This window comes from Drosophila yakuba, chromosome 3L (genome assembly GCF_016746365.2).
Source record: "Drosophila yakuba strain Tai18E2 chromosome 3L, Prin_Dyak_Tai18E2_2.1, whole genome shotgun sequence".
Taxonomy (NCBI): Eukaryota; Metazoa; Arthropoda; class Insecta; order Diptera; family Drosophilidae; genus Drosophila; species Drosophila yakuba.
The window spans coordinates 11,172,318-11,194,740 of record NC_052529.2 but is presented as its reverse complement, the minus strand read 5'-3'; the positions used below and the strand labels follow the sequence as shown (position 1 = coordinate 11,194,740).

The window sequence follows — 22,423 nt, the reverse complement described above, 5'->3', positions numbered from 1 at the left end:
TTTGTTTATTTGGTTGAGTGTTGGAAAAAACACGGAAATTTAAACTGTTGCTTATTTAAAACATTTATTGACTATTACGTATTACATTTCATTTAATTTTATTGCATTAAACTACATCTACGTACAAGCAATCAGTCTTTACAAATAAATTGTATAAACAGTTGATAAATTAAAAAGTGAACGTCTGAGCAAACGAAAGATAATGTCTGGTTGACAGTTTTTTCGTAGCATTCCATGGCTATTATTATGGGTGAATTTTAATTTTGAGTTTCAAATTGCAATTAATTTAAATAAATAATACCGCTAACTGTTTGTTGGCTGGGCAGTGTAGGCAGCGCACTTTCCAACACTGTGATGGCAAGCGAACAGCTGTTCTGTCGTGTAATTTCACAACAAAACAACGCATACATCGCTGTGTTTTTTTCTGCATTTTAGTCCGATTGACATTCAATTTAAACTAAATACAAATCAGAATTATCACGGAGAGAATGCCGGCCAAAAGGAGAACTGCGGCGTCGACCAGCAAGAACAGCGATTCACCATTAAGTCCGCGCACAGACGATCCAGCGTACCAAGAAAAAAGGAAGAAAAACAATGAGGTATGTACATACATAAGTGTTGGATGTAAACAGAGAGCAAAGATTGGAAAACATGTTGCTGTGGCGCCGTGGCCCCCAGAAGTCCCCAAAAATAGATGGCCACTATTGATTTATTATTATTCTCGGAACAGGCTGTACAGCGCACACGCGAGAAGACCAAGAAATCGGCCGAGGAACGCAAGAAACGCATCGATGAATTGAGGAAGCAAAACGATACCCTTAAGGTTCAGATCGAGCAGGGTGAAAAACATATATCTACGCTAAGGGATCTGATCATTCAGGGCGAGAAAACGGAGGAAGGCCACCGCATCATTCAGGAGATTCTCGCTGGACCAGATCCCAATGACAATGACTAACGAGGAGCTGCTCCTAATTTACTTTATAATATTCACCTACTTTTAAGGCATTTCCCATGGTTCTTCACCATGTTAATCTTAGTGGTTCAACTAAATCGGTGTAATTGCTCGAATTCTATTATGACAAGCCCTCATGTAGCTTACGAGAACAAATTTTGTTAAAATATCTACATTTATGTTTTTTATTACTATTATTTCTCACCACATACTTTTTTTAACATTTATGATTTTACCCTGTTGGTATCTGTTGTCGTCATGCGTCTGGTAAACAAAATTGTAACAATTAATCACTGTCAGTCTTGGAATGACTCTTAATTAGGCAGTTGTCTATATTTAGTAATAGTGCTATTATTTTCGAAATGATTCATACAGCTTTAATCATGCGAGTCTTGAATGAAATAAATTTTCTAATATGATTTTAACTGTTTCTACTTCTTACTACTACACCTATTACTTTCTTGAAAGTTGATTAACTCTTGTTAAAGTTATTAATCATAAATAAAGCCCAGATTGCACGATCATCTATGTAAATACTTTTAAGTGGAACTTCCGGCAAATTCCATACTAACCGTCGTAAACGTCCAATTTCTCCATGTGCAGGCTGAAGACCTCGTCCATTTTCCGAGATATGAACTAAGACTATAGCTAGTGAGATGGTCTCGTAGTGCTGATAAGTCTCGGGTTTGGGTGTCCCGTTAGGTGTTGCTCTCTTTGCTTTTGTTGTGGGCGCTGCTTCCGTCTTCTTCTTCCAACTCTCCCAGAAACATTGATTTATTGCACTTTTCGCACATTCATTTGATGCAGAATTCGACGGCGATTTGATTTGGCGGTTGGTTTCGTGTCGAAATGGAAGTTGGATAGTGGGGCTTTTTTCGCGTTCAATAAATTGCCGTCTTCCGCTAATTAGCACCCGCACACTGATTCCGATTTGATTTCAATTTGAAGTTGCTCACATGGCACGAGGCGGAATAAACTGAAATGTGTTGTCAGTTTTTACAGCGTTGCTTTGTTGTATTTGGCTCATCGGCTGCTGAACGTGTATTTCCTTATTTTTTATTTATAATTTCACGTAACTTTATTTTGGTTGTTTTGGCCGCTCTCGTTCGCTCTTTCACTGTCAGGCCTCGCTCTCGCTCTTTTTCTGGCGCGTAGTGTTGCAAAATTTTCAGAGGGAAACAGCTGATCCAGTCGTCCCCCAAAAATAGTAAAAGCGTGGTTGTTTTGAAATTTAAGCTTTCTGTCACTTTTTTTTTACCCTTTCTCAAATCTTATATATAAAATTTGATTTTCATATTAAATTTTAAGTAAAACAAATTGTCTATATATATTCATATATTTATTTAGAGATATAATTATATAATTAGTCAGGAATCTAATGTGCATTTGAAAGCACTTCAATCTGACACTTTCATTCACCTCAAAAAATTAAAAAAAAAAAATAGTCAGGATTACAAAAGTTATATTTCCAGATAATGGTCCAAAATTCAGTCGATTAAGAATGCTGTTGCCCCTTAAGAATCTAAAGCCCGTTGAAAGCGAGGTCAACCCGAAAGTAACGCTTCTGAAACGCCAGATCGCAGAGGATGGAACTAAAACACAGGCGCTGTTGCTGCAAGCGTTCCGCTTCGAGTTGTCTAATGACGCCAATGCGTATCCGCTCCTCCAGGATCAGCTCCAGCGACAGACTGTCGGCAGGAGGCGTTAAGCCCGTCTCGTCATCAGACCCACCCAAAACACCTAATAGCATCGAGAAACCGAAAAAATCCAGGGGATTCCTCTCTTTTTTGTTTGGCAAACGAGATCGAACCGCGAAGAATCAAAGTGAGATCAATGGAAGCGATTGCCCATTGGAGGATCAGGATATTAGGAAGCTTATACTTCTTTACAGCAAACATGATAGCCTATACAACCGAAATAATCGCGACTATGGCAACAAGGAAATCGATGAGGATTGCTACACTGATATGGTACGCTCATTTCCGGGAAGAAGCGGCTCGGAGTTGAGATCCTGTGTGGAGGATCTAAGAATGCTCTTTGAGCGGGAGTACACCATTATCGAATGTGCCCGAAGGAAATGTGGAGAGATAATGACTCCTTCATTCCGCTACTATAATGAATTTCTGTTCCTTGTGCCTCATCTTAGTGTTGATTACGACAATGATCTTCCGGGTAGTGGAACCAGTTTACACTCCGCCGCAAAACAGCCTCCAATGGATTTGAAAAATCAGAAGGCCACCACGGAGATGTTGGGCCAAAAGTTAACCAATTTTCCCGGTTTCCCCTTGGACGGTTTCCCCGGAAACCTACTACTAAAGATTCCCAAAAAAGACCCCAGGAATAGGCCAAACCAGAAGATCCAACCCATTCCGAAGCAAGAAAATCCCAGAGAGCTGGAGATTCAGGAGACAGGAAATGTCCCTGATCAGAAAGATCCGGTAGAGGAGAAAATCGGCGGGTTGGAGGATCAGGATCAGAAAGTCACATTCTCACCATCGGAGCAGAAGGACATAGAAAACAATGAAGAAGGAATGGAAAGGAAGAATTCCAAGATTTCTAGCCAATCTTCGTACTACGCCAATGAGCAGGATTTAGGAACCACCGAGTTGACCTGCCCCTGCAAACCAGAAACTGAAGGGGAATCCACTCAGCACACAGTTTCCTGCCCTTGGAGACCAGGAAACGCACCTTGTTTACTCCAGTGCCGGGAAACAGAATTAGAAACTACTCAAAATCCCTTATCCTGCCCGCAAAATTCTGGTATCTCGGAATCAACCAAAGAAGCAGCACACTTGGTGGAGAAGATACCTTCAGGTCAGGAGTCCGCGAATAGCCGGCAAGTGCAGATGCTTTGCGATATGATACGTACCGAGCTAACCACTGCTCCAGATTTCATATACTACGATGCCAAGTGGCGGATCATCGAGATTCTGAGGGAGGTGCACAAACGCCAACTGGTTCAACAGAAGACCATTCCGCTCAACAATCCACGTCGACCGATTCCGCCCCAAAAACGAAATCCGAACGAGCACAGTCTGATGCATAAGCATCAGAAGTACAAGTCGGACAGGAGTGCCCACGAAAAGGTACGATCGAGGATTTGTGAGCATCTCAAGTGCAGTCATTGCCCCTACTGCTGCCGAAACAACAACTGAACTGGAAACCAAAGCCCACCATCCAACGCTATCAGCAATAGCCCTGACCCACTTAATCAAGTGATAAGCCATTCCGAGCAAGAGCAGACACTTTCTCTCAGTCGCAAAAGCAGTTACATGCTGGAACACCATGGATGTGGATGATCTGATCAGCAACTCCAAGCTGCTCAAGCATTGGCCAAGTTTTCTAATCAGTTTGGGGCTGATTTGGATCCTTAAAAGATTGTTTTTTCAGGGGAAGCGCGTTCCAAAAAGATACAATTTAGATGAAGAAGTCGAGGAAGGTAAGTTTTAAGTTTATCCAAGTCAAAAGTATAGCAATTCTATTTTATTTTACAATTAAAGACTTAGCAGATCTTAATGATGACCTGCAGCCATCTCTGGAGGAGAAGCCCCATGTGCCCTTCGTTTCCGGCCAGAATCTCAACCCGAATGGAGCCCAACGATTATACGAGCTAATGCAAGGACGCCGTAGCATTCGCTCCTTTAGTAGCCATCCCAAGCCGGATCTCAGCATTATAGAGGATTGCATTCGGGCGGCGGGAACAGCTCCCAGTGGCGCACACACAGAACCCTGGACGTACTGCGTCGTGAAGGACCCGGAACTCAAGCGATCCATTCGGGAAATTGTGGAGCAGGAGGAGCTGATCAACTACAGCCAGCGGATGCATCCGCAGTGGGTCACCGACCTGCGACCCCTGCAAACCAATCATGTCAAGGAGTATCTCACCGAGGCGCCGTACCTTATACTGATCTTCAAGCAAACCTATGGATTATCGGAGAACGGGAAGCGAAGGAGGCACTACTACAATGAGATATCCACTTCGATTGCGGCAGGGATCCTTTTGTGTGCCCTTCAAGCGGCAGGACTCTCCTCCCTGGTCACCACTCCTCTGAACTGCGGTCCAGCCTTGAGAACCCTGCTCGGTCGACCCGCCAATGAAAAATTACTCATTCTACTGCCCGTTGGCTATCCAAAAGATGGATGCACAGTTCCCGACTTGACGAGGAAGAATTTGTCAGATATTATGGTTACTTTTTAAGGTTTATTTACGTCCGTGCAGCTTACAAATTAGTTCAATAAATTCACACAGAAATTAATGGTAGTTTTTGGGAAGCGTTAGTTTAATATAAAACATATTTACTGATTATTTAATAAAAATAGTAATTTAATGAAGTTCTAAAACATTTATTCTTTATTGTATTATTTGTATTTTACATTTAAAATTGTTTATAATCTTTAATTGTTATTAAATACAAAATGCTGATATATAAGATTTGAAACGATAGTTTCCGCCATCCCTGCCAACCGATATACGGCTGCTTTCTAACACCACACGGTTCGAGTCTCTTGTCAACACTACCGATAACGATAGCTACAATAAATGACACAAAAGCAAAGGGAAAATTTCTGCGTACGGTTCGTGAGCTGTGTGTTCAAATTCCAAGAAGCCAAATATCCGGTGCTAACCGTTTAAAGGCTCCCAAGATTTTGGCTGTATTATAGTGAAATATAATACAGATATAAAACCGATCCGATCAAGTGCAACGGAAATCGCCGCGATTGCCATCAAGGTGGCCCGTAGCTAATAAGTGTTCACGAATGAGAGCAAAGCAGATGGCGGAGAGCGTCCCGCGCTTCAGTGTGTGCGTGCGTAAACGAGTAGAAAGCGGCGGTAAAAACCTTCGCGTGTAACACAAAAAAATAAAAAAAAACATCCAATTTCAATATCAAAACGATTCTATATCGCCCATTGAAAAGCAAGTACGACGCGTACGTAGGGAAATTGGAAAATCCATTGCAAATCGAGAGCAACAGTCGCCGAGGAGCAGAATCAGCGGACGAAAACAAAAACGCTTTAAAAACGCAGTCGCCGATACAGAAAGTGCCAGCGTGTGAGTGTGCATATGTGTACGTAGTTGTGGGCAAAGAGAACGGTGAAGAATAAGAAATCACAAAAAAAAAAACCTTACTGTGGAAGTGCAAAATGCGCGGCTGATAAAGATTGTGATAATCACGGAATAAAACAAGCAAAAACGAAGAATGAAAAGAAACCGCAACCAAATTGGTTGAATAATATTTAAGCCAACGCCAGTGCTGCAAAAATCGGTGCGCATTATCATTGGAACGTTCAGTGTTGCACATCGCTGCCGCCCCACGCATAATCCAACACTCTCCCCCCTTCCCACCCAGATCCACCCACTCACACACACACGCACACACTCGAATTCGGATTCCTTCGTCTGCATTAAAATATTGCGCTTATTTTCTTTCGCGAGGTGAGTCGGAGTCCCATATAGTGTTGTTCTATTCAGATGTGAGTTTCCCAATCCGATTTTCCGCTAACAGCGGGAAAAATACTCCCGCCTGCGTTGAAACTGTACCATATTGTGAATGAAGAAATGGGAATAGAAATGGGCAATGGGCATGTGGAAGGTACGGTGAAGATAGCCTAAGTGGGACACAATTAGAAACAGCTATGCTGAACGCAATACGGGGAATACATTGCAAACAAATCAGTAATATATTTGTTATTTATAATATGTGAAGTGGTCATTTTCATTGTGTATGCATTGTTTTACATCCATAAATAGAAACAAATAATAATCGAGTTTCTTATTAAAAATCCTAGAACAATAAAACAGTCGAACCAATCAACAATTAAAAGTTCATTGCCATGATCATCTAGTTGGCAATAAAAGTTAGTTTATTTTTGACAAACAATTTTAAAACAACAATTCCAACAATTGTCAATAAAAATTATTTAAAGCAGTAAAAAATATCTTGACTTTGTTATTTGTCCTTCCAGCACAACGATGCGACACGATCAATCCCTGGACCTTTTTAGTTTATTTTGTTAATTGTTGGATTATCCATTAACTACGTGAGGAGAACGTAGGACATTATAAAAGACTTGGGATCTTTGAAGGAATAATTTAACCATGAGTCGCCTGCAAAAGCAAAACCACGAGATCTTGAGCAGCGGTACAAGTAAGTCCCGTCGCAAGAATCAGCAAAATCCCCATGAATCGGGGCCACTAGCCTACGAGGAGAAGGATCAAATGGTACGGAATCATATGAACGGCCACGTGGTGGCCAATGGCAATGGCAATGCCAAAAAGCGGAAGAATAGCAAATCCGAAACGTTGACTAATGGCAAAAAGTCCAAACTGAATACGGAGGGATCTGGCTCCGGTTCTGGCAAGTCCTTGGCGTACAACAATAATAACAATAACAACAACAGCATCAGTGCCACCAACGGTCAGTACACCAACAGCAACAGCAAGACCACGTCAGCATCTGCAAGGGATTACACTTACCGCGAGACCATATCACCGCCCACACCTCCATCGCCGCCCACCACAAATGTGGCCGAGATCGTTTGCATATCGGATGCGGAGAGCGAGGAGGAGCGCGATCCTGATCGGGACTACTACGACCAGGACACGGAGGAGGAGGAGCCAAGCATTCGAGAGATCGATGAATCTAGCTCCAGCAAGTCCAAGGCTAAGTCCAACAATGCAGCTGCAGCGGCGGCGGCTGCAGCAGCGGCAGCAGCAGCCTCGATGGCCTCCTCTTCGGCCACGCCCTCCTACGCCATGCCCACCAGCAATAGTACGCCCCTGGATCTGGACAATGAGTCCCATCAACGGGACCTGGAGGCGGTCACCGATCTGCGGTCCTACGGTGAGTCATACAAGCACGGGGATTCCACTCAATGATAGTGATAGAGAAAGGCCAGGGCCAACTGCAAACAAAAGCTAGATAAGAAGAAAAGTTGCAAGTTAGGAAACAGGTCATAATCAACCAACATTTTTAAACCACTTTCTTGTTAACTAAACCACAACTTGTGACCAGTGGATATTGCATGCCATTTAAAGTCACCTTATCATACAAGGTAGTGTGGTGGAATAATTGATAACTTTAACCGGGTGGATGTCTCAAGGTTTGATTGAAAAGGCGGCAGAGGGTGGCTGGTCAATGCCAGATGGAGTGCCGTCTCTATCGTCCTTTGTCAAAGTGGAGCACATGCATTTAACCTTGACACGATTACCCAGAAAACTCAACCCGGCTTTGTTCGGTCTTCGGGCCAAATCCAAAACTACTGACCTCCCCTGCAATCGCCCAACCTCGCCGTACTCACCTCTCACCACACTCTATATACACAAAGTAGACACAATATCCACCACCCAAAAGTCTCATTTGATAACCGTGGGTCGAACTCGAATTGTTGCTGCTTGTTATTTATTAGAATTAACACCATTCGGTTGCATATTTGAGTAACATTTATTTACTTAGGACTTTAGTCGTGAAAGAGTGAGATTTCGGTGTGGAAAGTAACACGTTTTCCCTTTTTTATATAGTATATTTGAAGTACAAGTTTTTGTCCATGGGTTTCACAACAGGTGTTTCTAAATGGAGTATTCATGGAACCTTCTTTCGTTTCAATTCATATGTCATTTATCATGTATGTACATTGCTGTTAAAGAGTTTATATATTTCTTGATAATAAAGATCGAGAATAATTTCCTTAATAAGTTCACTATATTGGATTATTATATCATCCAACCACTGTGCCACTTTTCGTCATCGGCGTGCAGTCGTGACCATGTCAGCGTGTTTGTACAAATGTGCGTGCATCGCTGTTTGAGAGAGTTTGCCGTACTCACAAACATGCTTGTTTGCATAAACGGTTGGTTGTTGTTTGTGGGCAATTTATTTACTTGAACTTGGCAATGCAACTCGCCGCGCACCGAGCATAGATACATATGTATGTATATAAAGATAGGGCAACGAGTTAGCCTCCTGGATAATTGCCTGCAAATTGATAGGTGAGCTGTGTTTGTTGTTTGCTGTTAATTATCACAAAAACATCGTCACGGCAACGGGCGGTGCCAGATGGGGTATCTTAACCCCGAACCTTTTCTAAATTGAAAGTGCACACTGGAAAATACAGAACGATTCCCAAGTAAAGGTGTTGACATGTTAAAAGAAAACATTATATGCCCCATTTAAAATTTTGTATAAATCCCAGTGGTTTAACAGGATATGTGTAGCTTATTAGGAAATACTCAAAAATGCATTTAAATGAATTGAAACATCGATTTTTATCTGTGTACCTTAGTAAAGTAAAGGGGTGATACTTTTTAATTTAGTAAATCGATATCCCCGTACAGTACTGCAAAAACATTAACAATAATATTATTATGCTACAATTTGCATTTGACAATGAGAAGTAAAAATAGATAATCGAAAATGTTGCTATCAGAACATTCTCCACTTGTTGCGGGTGCTCATAATATTATTCATATCCCTGCGTTCATTAAACTTTGCCTAGACATTTTTTGTGCGGTTATTCAGTTTAAGAACCTGGCCAGAGTATATAATGCATATCAAGGCCAATTTATTTGCTCGACGTCACACGTTTCCAAACAGGTCGGTTTAAAAATACATAAGAAAATTCGCACTTGCCTTTAATAATAAATAACATATTCCGTACATTGATGCACAAAGATTAAGCGTTTGTTCAACGATTTTCATAACATTTAAGAATAAGGGGAAATTATTTTTTTTTTTCTTATGATAACGCTTCAAAATATTGAATTAAAAGTATCGATTTTTTAATCAAACATCTGTTTATATAGATGTACGGAAACATTATAATAACATTATATTTAAAAGAATGTTTTTTTTATAACAACTCTCTAGAAGAAAGAACGAACCCATTTAAGTAGGTGCCAAGAAAAAGGGGTTTTCCACGACAAGTCACCAGCTCTTTACATCATCTTTCCAATTTTTCTTGTTGAATCAATAATTCTGCCGAAAAGTTGCCACCCACTCGAAAGTCCTGGGGTTCGATGCACCCTTGAAGAATTTCGGCACGCGTCATTCCGTGCGTTTTGCTGGTGTTTTGCGCAAATTACATTTATTTGCTGTTAGCAACTTGTATTTCCAAATAATACAACAGGTTCTGATACCATTAACCCCTGCTGAAGTTTTGTGTCAATGCTTCTTGATTTCACAACAACGCTTGTTGTTTGATGGCTTCGTTGCACGAGGGTTGAATTAAGATTGTTTCAATACAATGTTGAAATCATGTACATAGTACAAATGTTACAGACGCACTCTGAATGAGGTCCTTTGGGGTTCAAGGACGGTTTCGCAAGCTGCTGTGACTAGGAATAATTCGCAAAACTCACAGCCAAACTTCACATTAATATTCGTCACATATTCAGACTGCTCGGAATGGGATGAATGGTGGGCTTTCGTGGGGTTGACTGACTCATTGCCAAAATGCTGAGGATGAGGTTGAGGTTGATGTTTGCTGAAACGAATTGGTCACTTGGGAACGCTTTATGTAATGTCAAGCTAATTGAATTGCAGCGGTCACAGGCATTTCGATTGAGTTGAATAATTGCTGTTATTAAGTTAAATGGCATATCAGGTAAATGCCTCCAAGCACTTCTTTGGGTGGTTGGAAAGGAAGCCCTTTCAATCACGTCTGCACTTTAATGAAAAGATAATAAAGTGTATCGAAACTTAAAATATAGGGTGTAAATAAATCCACTTATAGTTAAAGGTCATTCTTATTAACACCCTATTCCATTTCATATCCTTGCATTATAGCAGCCTAATTATTCTACTTTTTGGATACTAGAAGCTCCAGCCCAATTATTTATGTTGTTTTACTTATTAACTATTGAAAAGCTTCACTTTTAATGCCTGCCTCAACTTTGTCTGGGTCCTGCAATAATCATAAAAAGGGCAATCTCTTGGCCAGACATTTGGGCCAGTGAACTGTTATGGCTTATGCCCCCAAGAAGCCTGAAATATGTCTGCAGAAAATCCCTCCTTCCCCCAAATGACAGAGTTCCTTGCCGTGTCCTTGGCCCCTGAGTTGTGGTCAACAAAGTTTCTGTTAGACCAGCATTCCCATGGAATTACTGGAGATACCAAATAATGCCACAATGCTACATATGACATAGGTATGATAATCATGGGTTGCATTTTCCACTTGCTTGCTTTCGCTACTGAAAACGGAATCAAGTGTCTGGCACGTGCTGCGCTGGCGATAAAAATAAAATGTGATAATTCGTTTCACATGTGTCAAGTAAACAATGCGAAAACTATTTTTATCGCCTACCCTACAAATACAGTGCACTATCTATGTACTTGTACATATATGTAGTACACATTATCATTCATTCTCATTTGTTCTTAGGGAAAGAAAAAATTTGGTTTGCAATTGATTATTTCATGTGCAATTTGTACTGATTAAAATGCTTATCTGCGTGTTATTCCTTTCTTTTTAGTTAAATTGTACAGTGACGAGGCCGTCAGTTTGAATGATTTCAAAATAATACGCGTCCTAGGAACAGGTGGTAAGTAAAATATTATTGAACAACAAATACCAAATGTATAAATATTAACATGGAATTGCTTTCCTATTTTTTATAGCCTACGGCCGGGTTTTCCTCGTTCGCAAGCTGAGTAGACACGATGCCGGAAAACTGTATGCAATGAAAGTTCTCAATAAGATAACGGTGGTCCAGAAGCGAAAAACCGCGGAACACACCAAAACGGAGAGAGTGGTAAGTGGAATTACGAAAAAAACAAATTCATTTAAATGCAGGTGTTACCTTATAATACATTTTATTTAAGTCAAATAATAAATAGTACCAGTTACCCATTACTAATTAAACATTCTTATCGCGATTTGCCTTATCTTTATTAAATAACCGTATCATAGGTTTTTATAATCATAATAATAATGTAATTGCAAGTTATTTATGAAAAAAAAAAAACAAAGTAAAATTTAGAATAATCATTTCAGTATGTGAAACCAAACATGCGTAAAGTCGGTTTTGCGATTGTGGCCACCATTGTAAAACCAGAAAACCCTTTTAATCATTTTTTAACAAGGAAAAATACCGCAAACGTGTTTAATCAAGCCATTTTTTTTGGTTGCTCTTTTGCTTTTCGATTACCGTTACCTTTACCGCTGCGTGATGTTTTTGCAATCACACCGCTTCCCGGCTTCTTTTACTTTGAATTGCTTTTCACTTTAATGACGACAATAAAGTGCAGCTTATTGAAATTAAACCCGATTTGACAACCTTCAGAGTCGCACGTACAGTTTACGGTAGCGAATCGGATGAAAAGAAAAAGAAGCCAGTAAACGGGAAACGGCAAAGGAGGAAAGTGGGTGGAGAGAGGGAGAGAGATGTTCTTGTGACCCACATAGCAACTTGTTCTTGTTGCACCGGCAAAAAGCCAACACAGGCCAAAGAGAGGATACACACATACACTGCAAAACAAAAAGTTGAAACTTAAAATGCTAATAATGCGTATGCTCAATCACACATTTTCGTTACTATATTATCAAAAAAAAAAAAAAAGAAATAGTTTGCAGTTGCCTTAAATGTGTACTAAAGCATTAATTTATTTTTGATATTTGTTCTTGTATAGCAAATCGGGAGAGCTGAAGAGAGCATCCGGCTCAGATCAATAGTGGAAGTTGTTGTTTGCAAACGGGCTAGTGCAACCGGTTTTTCGGTTTTTTAATCTCTTCTCTCTTCGGCAACGAGAGAGCCGTAGTAAATCAATGAAAATAGGAATGGAAACGGCAGAAACATCAAAACGGCGTTAAATAACTGCAAACAGGTGTAGGCGCCTAGCTGCAGATAACTTAAACAAATTTACAATTGGGCGCCCTGCTTTTACGTTGTTTTCATGCTCTATTTTCGTGCCTCTCTGTTACCCTATTCCCCTCCCCCTATGCCACCGGCTTTAATGTTTCAAGGTGTAATACTTGTGCTACTAACCCAGTTATCAAACATTGCCGGTATCTGCGATTCGACAAGTCTATAATTTGTCTGGCGTTTGCCATAATAGAAAGGAATTAACAGTAGCCGCCAATAAAATGGGACATCATACAATTTTATACAATTTATTTTATTTTTATAATGCTATCGTGGTGACCATAACTGTTCATTAAAACCAACGAGAAATGTGAAAGTTTTTATCTGAAAGAAGTGAGCAAGAGACGACTTAACTTTATTAATTCATTTCGAAAAGCTTGATTCCACTTTTCCTCTTACATGTTTTATTCTCTTTCGTTCTTACGCGGAATATTAATCGGTAACAACCACACTTCACTTATACTTATGCATTCAAACTGTATTGGCGTAAATAAAACTCAAAACAAAATCGGAAAAACAACAAGTTCTTTGATAATCGAGCGAAAGCAATGGGAAAAGAGAGAGGCGATTAGTGAAAATAACGTAAACTAGCAATGTTTGTAATAAACACCTAAAAGGTATAATGTTTATAGGAATTATACATTTGTTTTAAGAGGGCGTGTGATTACAACAAATGAATGCACCTTAAAATATTTAATTACTTAAATAATTTTTTTGTATTTTATTTTTAGGTACTAGAGGCCGTTCAGCGTAGTCCCTTCCTTGTGAGTCTGCACTACGCCTTCCAGTCGTCTTCAAAGCTTTATCTGGTGCTAGGTAAGATAACACCATCCATCAGAGTCGGACCAAAACCAATGAGTTCTTATAAATTTACAGACTTTGCCAATGGCGGTGAGTTGTTCACGCATCTCTACCACTCTGAGAACTTCGAAGAGTCCCGGGTGCGTGTTTACATAGCCGAGGTGGTTCTGGCTCTGGAGCAACTGCATCAGTTGGGGATTATCTATCGAGACATTAAGTTGGAAAATATTTTGCTCGATGGCGAGGGGCACATTGTACTCTCCGACTTTGGACTGTCGAAGATTCTTACCGCGGAGAATGAATACCGTGCGCACAGCTTCTGCGGCACTCTGGAGTACATGGCTCCTGAGATTATCCGTACGGGACCGCCGGGACACGACAGTGCCGTGGACTGGTGGTCGGTGGGTGTGCTCACTTTTGAGCTGCTCACCGGTGCTTCGCCATTCGCCACGTCTGACGGCCAGAGCCAGCAGTCTGAAATCTCTCGGCGAATTCAGAAGGAACAGCCGTTGATTCCCTCATCGTTCAGTGCCAACGCCCGTGACTTTGTGCTAAAGATGCTGGAGAAGAACCCAAAACGCCGGCTGGGAGGCAATCATCGCGACGCGAGCGAAATCAAGGAGCACCCCTTCTTCCACGGCATTAACTGGCAGGAGCTGCGGAACAAGCGCCGCAAGGCCCCCTATAAGCCCACCCTCACCGCAGAGGACGATGTCCAGAACTTCAGCAACGAGTTTACCGACCAGGTGCCCGAGGATCCCGAGTGCGATGCTCCACCAAGTCGGATACGACTCTTCCGTGGCTACACATACGTCGCGCCGGAGCATTTGGAGCAGATGCGACGGGATAACAACTGTCAGATCCAGTACTGTAATCCGGGACTTCAGGTGAGTTAAATTTCAACGTTATCTAATAGTCATGACTAATTTCAAGCTCTTGTTGTAGAATATACCCTCAAGGCCAGATGACCTTGAACTAGGCACCCGCACTGTGAGTGGATCCTATGGCACTTGCCATTTTGTGGTGGACAGTTCTTCGGAGATGGTGTTCATGGCCAAAGTAATACCACTGTCCAAGTTCCGCCCCTCAGAAGTCGACGCGCTGATCTCGTGCGCTCTTGACACGAACAGTCACAAGAACATCGTCAGCTACCACGGAACGTTCAGGGATAAGTGCGAGACTTGGATCATAATGGAGTACCTGTGCGGCGAGGAGCTGACCGCATCCATCCGCATGGATGAGGACTCGTGTCGGGAGATCTTTCTGCAACTGGTTATGGCTGTGCGGCACATACACTCTAAACACTTTTTACATGGTGACCTGAAGCCGGAGAACGTAATGTTCGAGAGCCGAGATGATAAGAATGTCAAACTGGTCGATTTTGGCAACGCATGGTAATGGTTTTGACTAAATTTGCATTCTTCCCGTACTAATTATATTTTTTTTTCTTTACCAACAGTTACAATAGTCGTTTTCAGAGTTGGAAAGACAAGCCGCGTTACACGCTAGACTATGCTCCGCCTGAAATGCTCGCGGATGCGAATCTCGTCACTTATTCGCCAGCCGTGGATATATACGGTCTTGGGGCCACGTTGTATACCATGCTGGTGGGGCATCAGCCATACAGACAGAACGAGGACGATGTAGATCACTCCGCAGCGGCCCATCATGAGCTTCGTAAGCGAATGCGCCGGGAAACGTTTAACCAGCGTTCTAAGCGCTGGGAAAATGCAAGTCCTGCGTTCCGACATTTGGTGAGCTGGTGTCTGCAGCGGGATCCGGCTGATCGCCCCACATTGTCAGATATTCTAGACAGCGAGTGGCTGCAATACGGTTCAAATGATCCGGACGTAGATATAATTCTGCCGCTAGAGCAGCAGATGGTTGTGGACCTCAGCGAAGATACTATGGAGCAACCGACGGCAGGTATGTTAGACGAGCAGGAACAACAGGAAATCACGCACGACAAGTCGGCGGAGGTTGAGGGCATAACCCTAGTCAGCGAGCCCATGGAAGCGCCTGTCCCGACTCAAGAACCTAGGAAAAATGCAGGCGCATTACCTATGCCAGTTGCTCCATCTGACGACGATGACTTGGTAGTGCACGAACGATTTGACCCGGCCTTTGAGGTACAAGCGGACTTCTACGGTTTCGACGAGGATGCGCCTCCCCTGCCCCTTCCTGATGAATACTACTCTGAACTACCTCTGCCTGAGGAAGACCGGCAGTACATGCCACCTCCACCAGCCCCAGCTCCTGTTGTACCAGAATCGACCTTCCGACGGCCGAGAACGCGACAGCAGCGTCGCACTGAGAGTCAGCTATTACAGCCTGTTTCTGCCGCTCCGCTGGAGGACAGCAAGGCGTCCCTGCGCCTACTAATGCAGCAGCTGCCGCCGCCAGCTGACATCGCAGTAGCACGCATTCCGAAGAGAACCCAGCGAGTCGTACGTACATTGCCTCCGTCCTTTGGAACCACCAAGCGAGAGGAGAGTTTCACTGGATTTAGTAAGACAGCAAGCTCGTGGCGAAAGACGCGGGCTAGCTGGCGGCACTTCTGTCTGCTTATCAATGGTGTGCAGCAGGTGCTCAAGATTCGGTTCAAAAAAACGCGTCGCGTCTACTGCCTGCCCACTATAAAAGTGGAAAAACTTGATCATGCGTACGAGAAACCATTGACGTTCCCGCGGCCCAAGGCGCAACTGAAGCGCGCCAAGCGGGAGCCAAAGGTGCCGCGGCCACCTACGCGAGTGCAACCGGAGAGGGCGCGGGCGCTGCGACAACTTTATCAGTTCCAATGACATGAGGATGACGATGACGATGATGTGGAGGTGGTGGAAATCAAAGAGGAGCCGCTGAACGAGGGGGAGGAGCAACCGCGAGCGGTACTGCTGTGGGAGGGCGACTTCAGGCGGCAACGGATGTACAGCTGACCACACACATTGACCGAATGGCCCATCCAGGACAACGACAACCAGACACCGGCCAAAATAAAGGGTGAACACGCAGCGGGTTTCAGCACCCAGCAACAAACCCATTAGCCCCCCTCACTACCAATCGGAAGCATGAGGGGAAGGATCCGCAAGACGCACCAAAGATCCTGTCAATACAGTTTTTCAAGTTTGTTATGCATTAGTCTAAGTTCAGAACTCATTTTGCTTATCGCTTTCTCAACCACGAGGAACGAAAACCAACTTAACTTGTACACATTTAGAACAACATTCTAATTGGTGTATTCTATATGCAATTTGTTGTGCTAGTTAATTATTTGAATAGCTTAAGTGTAAAAAGTCAGACACAAAAACGGGAATTAAACAAAGGCAACTTTTGCATTGATCTTAGAGCGATTAAGACATAGAAAAACAAATACCGACAACAGAACACAACCACTAATATGATAATAAGATTTGCAATTAGTTTAGTGCAAAATTATGTATAAGACAAAATTGAGAAAGATATTCTTACGACCCCCATATACACGGTTTGCTTTAAGTTGTGCTTTATGTTAAGTTATATACTTTATTCTTAACACTACCACTGAACTAACTCAAAATACTTCCCAGCATGTATTTCCAATCGCAATAGGAATTAGCAAAGCCATTTAATTCCAATTGCGCTTGGCAATGTTTCCTAATTGCATTCAAATCATTTCAGTTAAAACTAAGGGGAAAATGAAGCATCGCCCGAGGAGCCATTTCCACATGAAACTGCGAAGTTCTTTTTTGAGAACGTGCCGAAAATATATAGTTTCTTGCACACAAAACTCAACTATTCAGAATCGTAAATAGTCGTAGACATTTGTTAATGGCAAACCAACATTTAATTGTTTTGTTAAGTATTTTTGATTGTTTATTTTTTTAATTTGCTGAGAAACCTGTATCTAAATAAGATAACGCAATGGAAAGCGATGAAATCTAAATAAAATTTAAAGAATTACATTATTTTACACTTGCTTGATTTGTATTGTTTACATTTGTGTTGTCTGCAATTTATCAGTTCTTATAGGCACCCAGTAAACCCTCCCCTGACATTAACTTAACCCAATTCCAATTCACATATCGAACTGTATAAACTTGCGTTAGAGCTGATACAGAAGGAAAATGATGTTGAAGTCATGGTGTAAATTTTAGTATAAAACAAATAACATTTATATTAAAGTTGCCTTCTAACAAGTTGCCTTAGAACACACACAAATGTAAAGCCCAAAAACTCCAAAAAGTCGCAATATAAAAAGTTAAACATACCCTACATTTTATAAGCAAACTCATTTGGCATGAGTTTTTATGGCTGCGATCATTGGCAATCCGTCGTAGTTTAAGAACACTGGAACTATCAATGACCACAGACTCTGCCCAATCTACTTACAAAGGACGCAACAACCAATGGGGGACAACTAGTTAAATGTAAGAATTAAGCAATCAAATCGTAATGAACTCGATTTTTACAGTTCGGCCAAAGCGTTATATGGATTACGGATAGTTATGTTAACCCAACAATCGAAAGAGTTTGATTAACTTTGAAGATCGATTAAGACACGGAGATGAATTTGAAACGAGTTGCTAGCGGTTAAGTCACCAAAGTCTGTACAAAAAACCAATATCAAAATGCAGTTAAAATAAAGCATTTCAAATGATAAGCAAGGGGTACTTTTAACTTAATAAAAATTGATTTTAATAGGTTTTTATTTACAAATCTAACCATTTACATGGAGTAGAGTTTGATAATCGAGTTTAGTTTAGTGTTTCCGCTTCTTGCCCGCTTTCTGTGGTCGGCCACCTTTGGCTGCTGGTTTGCCAGCAAACTTCTTGCCCTTGTAGGATTTGGAGTTCGATCGTCGATTTTCTTCCCATTTCAATTGTTTGTCGGACGACTTGTCCTTGTTGAAAACGGCATTGCTGGTTCCCTGACCCTTAACCTTAGCCGTCTCCTCCAGCAGCGAAGAGAAGTCATCGGCGGCAGCAAACAGAGAGGACATATCTAAAGATGTTGACAAAGAACATATAAATATCCTCATGACGAACAATTAATTTTTAATCTTACCGTGACTCTGTTTGAGTGTTTTGGCAAAGGTTCGTCCTCCCACCATGTCGGTGGAGTCTTTGCGGGATTTTTTGGATCGCGGTGGTGCATCTTCGTCGTCATCCTCCTCGTCTGGACTCTCAGGAGCATCACTTGAATCACTGTCGTCAGGGCCGCCTTCTGAAATCGAGCCCTCATCATCATCGTCATCGTCGTCGTCGTCATCATCAAGTGGCTCCAAATCAATTGAACCCGTTTCATCATCGGACTGGTCTTCGCCTTGCATTTCATCGTCCTCATCTTCTGCCAAGTCGTCATCGCCCCAGTCGTCATCTATATCGTCCATATCATCTTCCGCCTTGTCGGTCTGCTTCTTCTTCTTGTCCTTGGACTTCTCCTTTTTCATCTCGCCGCCCAGCTCCTGCAGGAAGTTTAGCTCCTCTTCACCTTCCTCTTCGTCGACACCTTCCTTGAACTTCTTGCCAAAATACCCATCCAAATAGGCCTCGAACTCATCGTCATCTACTTCGCCCTCCTTCAGGTACTCCTCTCCATCCTCGCCATCATCTCCATCTTCTGGGGCGTCCTTCTTTACCTCCTTCTGCTTTTTGTTCTGCGCCACAATTTCCGCCTGTTTGCGTTTATGCTCTAAGAAGTTGAAGATGAACATCTCGTCCTCGGTGCAGTTGGCCTTCGTCAGTGATTTTACTGGTCTTCCTCGTGCCCCGTGAGCCATGTATCGTTTGTGTGCCACGGTAGCATTTTCCGCTGCTTGTGAAGCTTCCAGCTTTTTCGGATTTTTGAAGGCGAAACGCTCCAAAAAGTGTGGCAGTCCGAAATCTCTGAGCGGATCACCATAGTAATCAATGCGTGATTCTAAAGTAAGCAAAGGGTTAACAAAAGGACATGAAAGGAAACCACATGAAATACTCACGGTTTAGGATCTGTTCGGCGAAGACCTGAACGGTGGGATGGTAGTGCTGCCGCAGCAACAATAATTCGTAGCGGAGTGCATAGGCAGCTCCTGCAAAAGCGGGCACTCGATGATACGGATCGTACTTGCAGGAATCAATATCCCGCACCTTGGCCTCTGTGGCAGCCACACTGGCATGGTGCCAGGAGGATGCATTTGGCTTGACACCATCCTCTGCCTTTTCTTCCAATGGATTCGAGCCCTTAGTATTATCTGCATCCTCTTTGACATCCTCGTAGACCTCCTCATCGTCGCTGCCGAACTTGTCCAGATCCGCGCCGACTGGTAGAACAACTTTGGAACCTTCTTCCACTTCCTCTGAAGCTCCGGTGCCGCCAATTAGCTCTCGACGCATGCGCAGCAACTTGTGGATGACGATTAAACAACCAGCTGCAATGTGGGGAGGAGCGTATAGAGTCAACTGCAGGAGACGCTTTACGAATGCCTGGGCCCTGGCCACATGATTGTCGATGTGGATGGCACGATGTACAATATGCAGTAATTGAGCCGCAGTTTTACTACCCACATTAATGAGGTTCAAATCCAGCAGCTTTACGTACAAAGCATTATAAAACCGATCCGATTTCTCAGTTTTAACTGCAACCAGTTGCAGCAGCAGACCGAGAGTTTGTACAGCGACTCTGATGTCTGCCAAGTGGACCAACCGGTAGATGGTGTCCTGCATTTCCTTGGTGAGTAACTCTCCGTTGCTATCCTTTGCCGGCTTAGCCTCCACGATAGCCTTTTGCAGGCATCGCAGAATGGCCTGCATGGTCCTATTATTTACGGCTCCCTTCTGGACAAGTACCTTGAAGAGGGCAAAGCATATGTTGACCAACTTGGTGCAGACTTCGGGTCGGCCGGAGGGTGCAATGCTCGAGAGGAAGCACAGTGCAAAGTGCTGCGCACGCTCGGAAATGTTGTTACGAAAAAGTAGCTTCTCCGCTTCGGCCACAATAACGCCACACATGTTGGGATGCTTCTGAGCCACCTCGCTGAGATGATGCAACGCCTTGGAGGCAATCTTGGCAATGGGATCGCCCAGTTTGTTCACCAGCATGGTTAGCAGGAGCTGCTCCTTTTCGGGAGCATAAGCCAGCAACCTGGCGGCAGCCACAATAGAGGCGTTCTTATTGTGTTCCTGTCCAGTCTGCAAGCCCTGCATTACGTTCTTCAAGAACTCGTGGTACTGTTCCTTTAATTCGCTCTCGAAATGCCAGTACGCGTAAATGCGTCGCTTCTGTTCGTTGCGCAAATTCTCATCTTTCTTCAGCTTTTTCCAATCAGCTCCACGTGTGTGCACCGCCAGGAGTTTTCTGTTTGGCGGGAGGAGCACCTCTTGCCACAAATCCGTGAGCACTGCAATAACATCATTGCTGGCCTTGTTGGAGATCTTGCAGAAGCCAATTAAAGTGGTCAATGCTTCCAAATTGCCTAGTGGATTGCTCGTCACCAATAGGGCTCCCGCATTGGCCCGATCCTTTGCTGTACCCTTGTGCAGAGCGGTTTGCAACCAGCGAGCATCCGATGGATTGCCTAAGAATAAGATAATACCAGGGGTTAAAGCTATATTCTACTCTCCATTCATATTTATACATGAGGAAGTAACAGAGTCTAGCATGTCTTACGTTTATTAAAAGTTGTCTTCTCCGCCTCAAAGGAATTCTTGCAGAGATTGTAGAGCTCCAGCTGATCGTTCTCCTTCATGTCCAGCACTTCGTCGGTAGATGGATAGTCGGGATGCTAAGATACAAAAGTAATAACTATTATTAATACATTTGACCGATTTTAGTTTAGTTTTAACATACCACATGATACCACTTCTTCTGGGACTCCTCGTCTTCATCTATTTTTGACTGATATTTGTTGTGCTTCTTGGAAATGGAGTTCCCGAATTCCTCGTCACTGTCTCCATCGCTATCGGATACATTTTTCCCAGCTCCATCCTCATCAAACTTGATTCGTTGGGGCTTTTTAAAGTTCTCCTTGGACTCTCCGTCATCTCCGAACTTGATTTTTTGGGATTTCTTGGGCGGTTCCGTGTTTTTGTTAATAGAATTTGGAGTTACTTCATCTTCTCCATCATCAGTGAACTTTATTTTTTGAGGTTTATTGGCGAAGTCCGACTTTTGACCATTATGTTTGAAGTTGTTTTTGTTGAAAGGTTTTTGAGGTACAGCTTCTCCATCCTCTCCAAATTTGATTTTCTGTGGTTTTGGACCATTTTTATGATTTTGGTTGAACGATTTGGAAGCTACTTGTTCTCCATCATCTCCAAACTTTTTTTTCTGTGGCTTATTTGCAAAATCAGGCTTTTGGTGGTTCCTATTAAAGGATTTACCACCCGCTGAACTTCCATCCTCTCCAAACTTATTTTTCTGCGGCCTTTTCACCTGTTCCTTGCCTTGAAATTTTGGCTTATGTGGGTGCTCCTTTTTGTTTTGTTTAACTACCGCCTCGCCGGAGTCGTCGAACACTATTTTCTTATTTTTGGACGGTCCACCGAACTGCACACCTGTGGCCACTGCTGCCGGCATGATTTTATATAGCTATATATCAAATAAAAATCATTAAATAAAATAAACTTCGTTAGAAACAACTCGCACGTGTATTCAAATTTGACATTCACCGCGAAACGTAAGCAACATATGGTTTCCCGCCTATCGATTGCATTAGTAACCTACGTAGTGACGAATTTCATTGCCTTTATTCCCATATATATTGTATATAAAATCTAAAATAAGAGTGTTCCAAATCATATCAATAATTCACTCTAATTTTAATTCAAATATTTAAAACTTCTCTTAAAATAACTATTTT

General features: G+C 42.5%; 5 protein-coding genes across 6 annotated transcripts; 3 read left to right on the top strand and 2 right to left on the bottom strand.

Moving 5' to 3' along the window:
• Nucleotides 1–409: 409 nt before the first annotated feature.
• LOC120321479 lies at nucleotides 410–2,078 on the bottom strand. Its single transcript, XM_039374035.2, has 2 exons — nucleotides 1,525–2,078; nucleotides 410–507 (listed from the first exon to the last, which is right to left on the bottom strand). Exons 1-2 carry the CDS (start codon nucleotides 1,571–1,573, stop codon nucleotides 458–460), a joined length of 99 nt encoding a protein of 32 aa, XP_039229969.1. The 5' UTR covers nucleotides 1,574–2,078; the 3' UTR covers nucleotides 410–457.
• Nucleotides 468–1,480, top strand: LOC6533660 (CCAAT/enhancer-binding protein 2). Its single transcript, XM_002094330.4, has 2 exons — nucleotides 468–599; nucleotides 731–1,480. Exons 1-2 carry the CDS (start codon nucleotides 489–491, stop codon nucleotides 953–955), a joined length of 336 nt encoding a protein of 111 aa, XP_002094366.1. The 5' UTR covers nucleotides 468–488; the 3' UTR covers nucleotides 956–1,480.
• Nucleotides 2,079–2,321: 243 nt separating the features above from the next.
• On the top strand, nucleotides 2,322–5,208 carry LOC6533659. The gene is made up of 3 exons (XM_002094329.4): nucleotides 2,322–4,054; nucleotides 4,221–4,391; nucleotides 4,453–5,208. The coding sequence occupies exons 1-3, from the start codon at nucleotides 2,539–2,541 to the stop codon at nucleotides 5,148–5,150; spliced, it is 2,385 nt and encodes a 794-aa protein (XP_002094365.2). The 5' UTR covers nucleotides 2,322–2,538; the 3' UTR covers nucleotides 5,151–5,208.
• A 270-nt stretch (nucleotides 5,209–5,478) lies between these two features.
• LOC6533658 (chromosomal serine/threonine-protein kinase JIL-1) lies at nucleotides 5,479–18,247 on the top strand. Of its 2 annotated transcripts, XR_005561108.1 has the most exons (9): nucleotides 5,479–6,387; nucleotides 6,918–7,795; nucleotides 11,422–11,490; nucleotides 11,567–11,700; nucleotides 13,542–13,626; nucleotides 13,687–14,498; nucleotides 14,557–15,005; nucleotides 15,071–16,731; nucleotides 17,266–18,247. XR_005561108.1 is itself a non-coding variant. In XM_039374032.1 (8 exons), exons 2-8 carry the CDS (start codon nucleotides 7,051–7,053, stop codon nucleotides 16,410–16,412), a joined length of 3,636 nt encoding a protein of 1,211 aa, XP_039229966.1. In that variant the 5' UTR covers nucleotides 5,479–6,003; nucleotides 6,918–7,050; the 3' UTR covers nucleotides 16,413–18,247. The 2 variants fall into 2 exon arrangements, 1 of the variants encoding a protein (XP_039229966.1); XM_039374032.1 differs by having other exon boundaries at nucleotides 5,479–6,003; nucleotides 15,071–18,247.
• Nucleotides 18,248–18,258: 11 nt separating this feature from the next.
• On the bottom strand, nucleotides 18,259–22,239 carry LOC6533657 (uncharacterized protein F23B12.7). Its single transcript, XM_002094327.4, has 5 exons — nucleotides 21,412–22,239; nucleotides 21,232–21,346; nucleotides 19,565–21,139; nucleotides 18,652–19,506; nucleotides 18,259–18,588 (listed from the first exon to the last, which is right to left on the bottom strand). The coding sequence occupies exons 1-5, from the start codon at nucleotides 22,138–22,140 to the stop codon at nucleotides 18,347–18,349; spliced, it is 3,516 nt and encodes a 1,171-aa protein (XP_002094363.1). The 5' UTR covers nucleotides 22,141–22,239; the 3' UTR covers nucleotides 18,259–18,346.
• Between the last annotated feature and the right edge of the window lie 184 nt (nucleotides 22,240–22,423).